Genomic DNA, 9,581 nt, shown 5'->3' with positions numbered 1-9,581 from the left:
TGTCTCATCCCTGTAAAATTCAGGATGGACTTAGGGCCTTCCATATCTGCCAGGATTAACTTAGCCACATCTGGAATAAACATGAAATTTCATCTGCAAGTGGCTGGGTCATTTGAGGTTTCACAGTCCTGCCAACACTGAGCTCAACCTGCACCCTGGCAAGACCTCGGTCTGCACAGTCCAACTCACCACCACACACTTCAAGGGACACATCTGGAAGGTCTCAGGCAGCCAGAATTTATTGACAGAAGTTCAGTACCAGCCCAAGTAAGGAACCGATCTCTCAGTACTAAAATGGACATAATCAGTACTAAAATTAATATGACTCCTAATCAAAGATTAGATTTTTTTTCTACCTTGTTAGTACCTTGTTTGTGGCTCACAAACTCAGCAGGAAGGTCTGATATTCCCAAATAATTATGATTTGTTTGCAGTGGTAAAACCTTTGAGTGATGCTGTCCCCTCATGTCTCACCCGTACTCCCCTCCACGTCAAAAGCAGCTGTGCCCCCCAATAGCCCCTTCATGGGAAGCACATAAGGACAGGGCTCTCAGCAGTCCCAGTTCCCCTCCCTGCAGTGGTCCCATGAGGAGCTGCTGTGGGGTGACACAGCAGACTGCTAGGGGGTGACACACGGTCCCAGCTGACCTCCAAGTTTCACAAAAACCCCAATTCTGAGCTTTGAGAAGAGCTTGGAGAGAATGACCTGAATGTGCCAGTGCTTCCCATGGAGTGGGAGGGCCAGGCTTTTTTCCACAGATTGTAGAGTCCCTGAGCACCCACGAGGGAAGAGGGGATATTCACATAGGGCAATCTCACATCCAGGGATTGCCATGCAGGAAATGCTGCAGCCAGGGCCGTGCAGGATGGGAAGGAGGAACGCCAGCACCTCCACCCTTGTTGTGCCTCATGCCAGTGACACTCCCTGGCACGGAGGAACCTGGCCAGGCTCTCCTGCAGGTGTGGTCTGAGAAGAGCCACCAACTGCGCAAACCATCATCTCTAATTCAGCATTTTGATTCCAACTATCGGCTGTGCATTTGTAGTTACCGGTTAATGCTCTAACGGTGTATCCCAGTGCCATTCACCCTCATTACATGTGATTTTCTAGTTACAAGCAGCAGGGATGAGGGCTGGGCACTGGGACAGCTCAGGGGCTCTGATCGGTGGGGTCACACTTCAGCATGACTTTGACCCCCTCACCCCTCTTGGTGGTCTCAAAGGCCTCCAGAGCCTTCTCCAGAGGAAAACGGTGCGTAACCAAGGGCTTGATGTTGATCCGTTTGGATGCGAGCAGAGCGATGGCCACAGGCCACCTGCAAGGGAAGCAGAGAGCAGGGGATGAGAGCAGCCACTAATTTGGAGTCCAAGAAAAGAGCATGGAGCAGCCTGGATCCTTAGTTATTTCCTTAGCCCAAGGAATTTTTGCCTGCAAAGAATCTTCTGGGGAGGGAATCTCAAGTGTCTGGTATAGGAGATGGGACAAGCCAACTGCTCTGGGCTGTTGAGCTCTGAGAAGACAGGCACCACTACACAGACAGTTGGGAGAGTAAGTGAAACTACAGGGAAAAAGTGAAAATCACAGGAAACTACTACTTTGGAAGCCCTGAACGAAAACCAAAACCACAATGCTCCGCTCTCTTGTCCGGCCTCTTGCCTGCACACTGACTGTGGGGGAGCTCAAACTCATGGACTCAGTGCAGGGAGAAAAAAGGAAAAGCCTCAGTCAGCTTCCAGCCTCTTCTCTGGCACAGAGTCCCTCATATGGATTGTGTTGCCATTTCATTTAGAATCATGGAAACATTGAGTCTGGAAAAGGCCTCCAAGATCATCATCCAACCATAACTGGGCCATATTAGAGCAACAGGGATAAAAGGGATTCAGCAGCTAATCTAGTTCCCAAACAGCCTACTTAATAACACTTCTCATTTTAAGAAGAAGTGTGACAACATCCCATAGATCCTACCTGGAGAGCTACAGATTAAGAAAAGATACTTTCTCCATTAGCAAGGGAATAACATCTCCGAAGAATTTTAACTTGGAAGCACATCAGCCCCCCTGCACAAGACTCACGTGTTGCAGTAGCGGAATATCCCACGGATATCCACTTCCCGCACAGCAGCGTTCACGATGGGCACCGTCACCATCTCAGGCCCCAGCCCCACCAGAACCAACGTCCCACCAGAACGAGTAGCCTGGAGAGCAAACACACCAACAGGTTACATTTTGCAGAATACAGTTGCAGGAACCTGTGCAGGGTCTGTCAAAAATAAAGCCATTGTGTCTGCAATGGACTGCCTGGGGCACAGCAGAGAAGCCAGGGAGAGGCAGGATGCTGTCAGGAGTCTGTAAGAGTGAAACACGTGGTAATCAAAGCTAAAAATGAAATCTTTTGAAAATCTCTGAAGGATCTTGGTAGGAATCCGAAATTCCCATTCTGAAAATCCCATTCTGAAAAATAGCTGGCATTTAGGACTACAAAAAGTACTTTGGGATTTCAGTGGGAGAGACTTAAAACTAAGAGCCTGACGCTCTACTGGAATTTCTCTTTTTGCAGTTTGTCCTATTCCCCTTCCTGTCCTTTCACTGTGAAACTCCACATTAACCTTCCCTCCATCTTCCTGTTAGGATGTTCATGGCAGCAAAACATCCCTTTCTTAATTGCTTCTTTCATTGCTTCTGGAATTAATTTTCTTGATTATTGTTCTTATTTGGACATAACTTCAATGGAAGGTGCTGTCCTACTCCCTGGGTTTGGAGATCTTACCGGGCTCTCCTTGGTAAGTGGTTAAGCACACAAGCATCAAATAAATTATCAATTATCCCCATGCTGATGTTAACACTTTATTTGTCTCTTTGTTTACTGTCTAAGGAGCAGCTTCTTTCCCCACACCAAGCCCACTTAAATTAAGCACTGTGGGAGCAAAATAGCTCATTCGCTGAACCATCCCAGAAAAAACCAGACCAATGCCATTGCTGGTCTGCCTTTGGAACAAGTGGCACTCACATAAATTCCAGCCTGGATACAGGCTTGCACTCCTGTGCACTCCACAGTTATCTCAGGCATGCAGCCAAGCACACTTTCCACTTTGGAGGCCACCTCCTGCGGGGTCTCATTCTTCACCTGAACAGTGAAATCTGCCCCCACCTCCTTGGCTTTTTGCAGGCGAGAGGCAGATATGTCTGTGGAAAGAAAACCAAGTCAAGAACTGGAGCATTATGTGAAAGAGGAGGAAGAACCTTGTTCGGGGTTAGGTTTGTTCCTTTTACTCTAAAGAATTTTTTCCCCATAAGTTACCAAGGAGACCAAGTGTTGGATACTTAAGGGTACTTAAGCAAAACAAAGAGATGGACAAAGCTTCAAGGGGGAGTTAACACGAGTTTTGGGGCAGGTAAAGGACAGAGCTTGAGGCAGCTGCCCTCTATTCTTTTCGGTGTTCGGGGGAGAGAGAAAGGCTGGGTTGCTGCTTGTGGCCTGAGGAGTTCACTGTCGCTGGAGGGGTCCAGTCCTGGGAAAAATCTACCATCATCTGCTTGCCCTGGAATTCTGAGCTTCTCTGCCACCCTGCTGGAGCTGGGCCAGCCCTGCTCCGCTGTCGGCTTCTTCGGCATTGCTCCTCTTGCTACAGTGTGATCCTGCAGCTCCCTGCCCTGCCCGGACATCCTGCCATCCCAGCTACCAGCCCAGGGCTTTCCACCGTTCCAGCCTGGTGTTCTGAGAATTCCTGCAGGGGCACCGAGACTAAACTGCCCTGGGTTTTTGTAAAGCAAAGCCCTCAAGGTTCTCGGTACTGTTTTTGTTATTAATGCTGTAGTTGTTGTTTTTGTCTTGGTTTTGGTTTTTTTGTTTGTTTGCTTTGTTATACATACTAGTAAAGAGTTGCTATTTCTATCCCCAAATCTTTTGCCTAAAAGCCTCTAACTTCAAATTTACAATTGGAAAAAGGGGTGGGGGGGTGAGGCGGGGGTGGTTTGCATTCTCCATTCCAAGGGAAACTCCAGCTTTCCCTGGCAGATACCTGTCTTCCCAAACCAAGAGAAACCTGAACTTGGCATCGGCTCATTACATGTGTGCACAGGGCAGTGCACAACCAGAAGAGGTGAGGACTCACTCCTTCTTGACAGGCAGAGAATGATCATAAAATTCTGGAATAGTTTGGGTTGGAAGAGACTTCAAAGCTCCACTCCACTTTGAAGTTCCATTCCCTGCCACAGGCAGGGACACCTTCCATTAGACCAGGGTGCTCCAAGCCTTGTTCAACTTTGAACACTTCCAGGGATGCAGCAGCCACAGCTGCTCTGGGCAATCTGTGCCAGGGCCTCATCAACCTCACAGGAAAGAATTTCTTCCCAATATCCCATCTAACTCTGCCCTGTGGCAGCGGGAATTCCCCCTTGTTCTGTCCTTCCAGGCCCTTGATCCAAGTTCCTTTCCATCTCTCTTGGAGCCCCTTTAGGCACCAGAAGGGGCTTTAAGGTCTCCCTGGAGCCTTCTCTGCTCCAGAGTGGACACTCCCAGATCTCCCAGCCTGGCTCCAGAGCAGAGGGGTTCCAGCCTTCCCCTTTATTATCTTCATTCCCTTCCTCTGGACCTGCTCTAACACATCCACATCTTTCTTGTGCTGGGGGCTCCAGATGGTGAGGATGATGAAGGGTGAGCGATGAGGACAACTTAATGACACAGGAGATGCCAAAGGCTCCCCAGCTGCAGCAGAGGGTGTGCTTCAAAGAGGCTGAAGCACAAACCCACAGATGAAACCCACACCATGCAGACACCAATGTCTGAATGAAGGAACAGCCACCACCACTAGATTGGGGAAGTGTCCTCTAAGACCAATAGATTGTAGATGACCCAGTTTCCCTTTGGTTCTGCCAGAACACTGAGAGTGCATCAAGACAAACCAGAAGTCCAAGCTTAACTCCAAAGGGCACTGCAGGGACACCACAAGAAGGAACCAGATCAGGAACAGCTGTGGCTGAGCTATTGTGGTTGTCCTGGTCGCTGTACTGACACAGCAGAGCAGAGGAACCGCTGTGCAGGCAAAGGCAAAGGCAGCAGGAGGCCAGGGCAGATGGGGCACCTACTCCAGAGTCAGCAGTCTCCTACCTAAACCTGCCTCTGGCTGTGGCTACAGTGCCCAGTGTCTCTCTGGCAATGACTCTGACAAAGCAGCTTCACTAATTCCCACGGAATCTTCATCCTCTCACAGGAATGGACTGTACAAAACCCCCATTGCACGTACTCAGAGAGTTAGCCTAGGGGAGAGCCTACAATGAGGCAAACCCCCACCACTCTTGTATTTTTCCTTCTTGGTTGTCCACATTATTTACTCCCACCCTAAAGGACACCTCTCCAAGAGCATAAGTCAGGGGCAAGATTGCTCTGACCCTGCTCCTTGATGGCCCAGAAATCACCTGGCTATGGACAGCACCAAGAAATCTTTCTAACAGGAGACAACAGGCTTGGAGGATCATTAATGTGCCATATCACTTCTAACAGTACACAATGAGAACAGACCATGAGCTCTCCAAGAGCTTCCTCAAAGAACCCTCAGCAGGTGCCTTCAGCTGAGCAAACTGCAGAATGCATTAGTTGTGAACACTTAATGTATCTGCACTGTCACAGACCTGTCCTGCTCTTTACCTTCCTTGCAGCAGCTCTGGGGACTGCTGAGCATCTCTCAGACAGTTTCTGTCACAGATGAATGAGCAGTCAAATCCATGAAGAAAAAAGGGAGTGGATCTGGTAATAAGGTGGACCTGAGACACCCCATTAACACAGAGCAACAAAGCTGGCGACGATAAACATCCGTGAGGGCACAGCTGTACTCCTGTACTCTGTTCTGAGGGATCTTGACAGGGCTGTAAACATTGCCTGAAGATCCACAAGGGGTTTGTACCACACACCAAGCTATCCTGCTGGGGCATCCCATATCCCCCTTAAGAAAGCCACCTATTCCTCTCCAGGCACCACTGGTAACCAAGCCACCTCAGGAGATAAGGACATGGACAGCTGAGGAGAAGGGTGGGACTTCCCAGGAAGGAATCACCTCTTTTCCCTACACAAAAGCAGTGGTGTACAGGAGTCAGCATGCTGGCACTGGAAAAGATGTAACAGCCAAGATTTCCTAGACCCAAAATTAAGGGGTGGTTGCCCTCCAGAGGTCCTGGGCTTGAAGACTCAGAAAACAATGCCTGTGCTAGGGGCACACACAACAAAGAGGAAAACACCCCTCTCACCACAGCACAGTCTTCAGAGAAGTCAGAGATGGGGTGGGGTGGAAATTTCAAGGGAAAGAGGAGGAGGAGGATAAGGCCAGTTCTCCAACATGAGCCACTCTGACTCAGTCCTGGGAGTGAGCCAGGCTAGAGGCTCTACCCTGCCCATCCCACAGCAAAAATGATGGCATTCACTGGCAGGCCAGATGATGGACAAGCCCCCACGGGCAGCTGGAAGGATTGGGATGCCAAGTGTGGGCACACTACCAAGCTGAGCACCCAGAGAGCTGTGGAGGGTGATTCAAGAAGGGTTAACAAAGGGTAATGAAATGCAGACAAAAGGGGAAAAGCCAAGGCTGAAAAGAAGGGGCAGCATCACCCTGGAGGCCCCAATAGGGGCTCGCTCCTGTGGCTGCAGGAGTCATATCTGTCCCTCCTGAGCTCTGAACATTGGGCTTCAGGCCATGTGTGGGGTCATGCTTGACCCTGGGTGAGCTGCACTCAGAGACCTCCCATGCACCAATTGCATGGCCAGGGGCTTTGTGAGGCACTCCAAGTGCTATGAAACACTTTTTCCCAGCATGGTTGGTGTCTCCCAAATCTTAGTGTATGGCAAGGAGACCACAGAGGTTCAAGAGTCCTCTCTAGTACTGACTAAACTCCCTGTGAAGTTTGGTCTCACAATACCAGCTTACAGCAACAGAGCTGGATTCTACCATTTTTAACATCTGCTGAGTCACTAATGTATTTTAAATATTTAAATATATTACACATATATTTTATATATATATGTAAAATACAAAATGGAATGTCTATTATATTTTATATATTTTATATATTTTATATATTTTATGTATTTTATGTATTTTATACTTTGTCTCTGGCAGAAATAATCCACAAGCAGTGTCCCATAGTAAGAAGACAGCCAGTGCATTTCAAAGTGGCCACAAAATCACTGTCAGGCAGCAAAAAATCCCACATCTTCCCTGTAGCTGGCCTCTGGTTTGCTGACCTGCTTGGGAAGGAAGCCCTGGCTCTAAGCAGCACATGGAATGCAGCAGCAACACTGTCAGCCCTGACCAGGGCTGCAAATATCTCAGTATGCCTGAATCACCAGGAAGCACTTAGTGAAGCAGATCTGCAGTTCACTGGACTGTTCAGAGCTCCAGACACTTGTGAGTCTTGGGAAGGATCAAGTCCTTTGGAGTTTAAAGCCACACAGCTCTTGGGAAACTGGTCAATTAAACAATTAATGGCTTGTCACTTGCCTCTAGTCAGAAATTTGTTTGCACTTCCCAGCCCCTGGAGCTAATTAAAGTTTTGATTACTTCCAATGAAGTTACCAAATTACCCTTAAGCTGGGTTTTTGAGCCAGCCTAATAGGGAAATAAATACTCTTGATTATTCTCAGATCTGTTGTGTTGATCTTCTTTCTCAAAGGACTTGAGCTCTGTATAGTTACTCACCTCCCCTGACTTTGAATTTCAGGGTTTCTGGAGGCATCAGATACAGATAGAACAAGGAGAGTAACTTCCCTTAAGCAGGAATTTTTAAGTGCACCTTCAGTGACAGACAGTGCAATGCAAGACAGCCCAACATGAACACCTAAACCGCCCCTTCCTTTACTGGGGAGGAAGGCTGATCTTCTATATGAATTTAAGGAGAAAACCAGCCTTTTAGAGCAACAGCAAGGTAGAAGGACAGGAGAAGGTTGCCCATAAATATCAATCACACCCACTCAGGAGCGGAGTGGAGAAAGACATAGACCGTTTAGAAGAGTAGATGAGGACCCATGAAAGAAATTGATCTTCTCACCCAACTGGAGTCCATTAAATATATCAAATACTCCAGGTGAACCAAAAAACAGAAGGTGTAGGAGATGAGTTCTCACAAAAAAAGCTTTTCTAAATATTTCTATACCTGTGAGAAGCTTGTCAAAACAAACACCAACTTTTAAAGCTGTAAGTGCTGCACAGACAAAGCTCCTCACGGACACATGGTAAAAACACAGGGCAATGAATTCAAGTAATCTGGTAGCAAAGTACAAGAGGGCCTCTGTGGGTAGACAGGCACCTCACAGGTGTTGCCTCCTAAAGCCAAAACAAAAAGCAGTTCCTTGAGACAGGCAGCAAAATCCCCAGCAGCAACTAGCCAAACCAAACCCATTCCTCAGCTCATGCCAAGCACAAATATTTGACTTGGGACAGCACCTCCATGGGTGCCTTTGAGCACCTCAGCCAAACCCCTCTCATGTGGAAGAGACATCCATGACTCAGAATCAGTACCTAGGCTAGCACAAAAAGATAAGAAAGGGTAATTCCATGTATCCAAGCTTGCTGATCCTACAAACCAAGCACCAGGAACCTCCTGTGGCACATGACAGCCAGCTCAGCTTGCCAGAGGTCCCCATCAGCAGCTGCTCCTGGTACTTGGGGGAAGACACACCCAGGCTGGAGCAGGAATGAGGGGCAGGCTGAGCCAGCTGCCTCAACCCCACCAACCCCAACTCACCAAGCCTTCCCCACCCAGGGAAAAGGCCACCCCCAGCCCCTGCACGAGCCCAGCTGGGCACAGACTTCCTCGGGCGTGATTCAGGAGGCAGAGTTGTTTTTCCTGCTACAGCAAACATCATCCTCACATGACAACACTTCACAAAATCTGAGGTGTGGACCGACCACATCCATCAAGCACACATACCTGCAGGGTGAGGCCAGCACAGCTAAAAATGCTCTGGACTTGACAGCAAAAGGATTAAGGGAGGAGAAGGCAATAATGTGTTTTGACCTGAGCTACTACTGAAGGATTTTCCTGTGAAGGAAGGAGGGTGGGACCTGAATTTTATCTTGTTACCCAAAGATGGAAACACAGTAATGGAAAGGTCAAAAATACACCTGGCTTAGTATGGGAGGTGAGTAACAGCCTTCTGAAAGGTCCAGATCCTTTAGGGCTTTGACATAAAAACTGCAGCAATCTGTGCTCAGTGTCCAGTGGCACTTCTAACTGCTCCTCCTGGCCATCACCATTCAGAAAGATTGAAGAGTCATAGTGTGAGCTGGAAGCACCATTTCCAGACCCTGTTCAACGCCCAGGTGGAAATTTCAACCAGAGAACATCCTGAGGTTACTCCAGCTTTCCATCCTTCTGGGCAAGCTACAGAGAGAGAGAGGGCCTGAACCTTAGAGGAGAGCTAGGAGGAGCTGGGTTAGGTTAGCATGGCAAAAAATGGGGGGGATGGAATGGCTGTCTCAACAACCTGAAGGGCAGCTGCAAAGGTGATGAAGACTCAGTTCTTGCATCAAGGGGACATCTCCATAAATGACAATTTGTGAGTGGACCCTAGAAAAACCTTCATTATTAAGAGA

The 9,581-nt window shown here is 48.3% G+C and overlaps 1 protein-coding gene across 1 annotated transcript in view; it reads right to left on the bottom strand.

Annotated features, from left to right (window-relative positions):
• Window positions 1-216: 216 nt before the first annotated feature.
• SORD (sorbitol dehydrogenase) overlaps window positions 217-9,581 on the bottom strand; it is a 10,204-nt gene continuing 839 nt past the window's right edge. The window contains exons 2-4 of the mRNA XM_066196608.1: window positions 3,008-3,183; window positions 2,074-2,195; window positions 217-1,316 (exon numbers count right to left, since the gene is read on the bottom strand). Coding sequence (XP_066052705.1) covers window positions 1,151-1,316; window positions 2,074-2,195; window positions 3,008-3,183 — 464 coding nt within the window. The 3' untranslated portion in view covers window positions 217-1,150. The remainder of the gene's footprint in view (window positions 1,317-2,073; window positions 2,196-3,007; window positions 3,184-9,581) is intronic.

This window comes from Chamaea fasciata, unplaced genomic scaffold (assembly GCF_029207755.1).
Source record: "Chamaea fasciata isolate MVZ Bird 193981 ecotype frontalis unplaced genomic scaffold, bChaFas1.0.hap1 SCAF_14, whole genome shotgun sequence".
NCBI lineage: Eukaryota > Metazoa > Chordata > Aves > Passeriformes > Sylviidae > Chamaea > Chamaea fasciata.
Note: the sequence above shows the minus strand (reverse complement) of the source record. Positions and strands in the feature narration are given on the sequence as shown.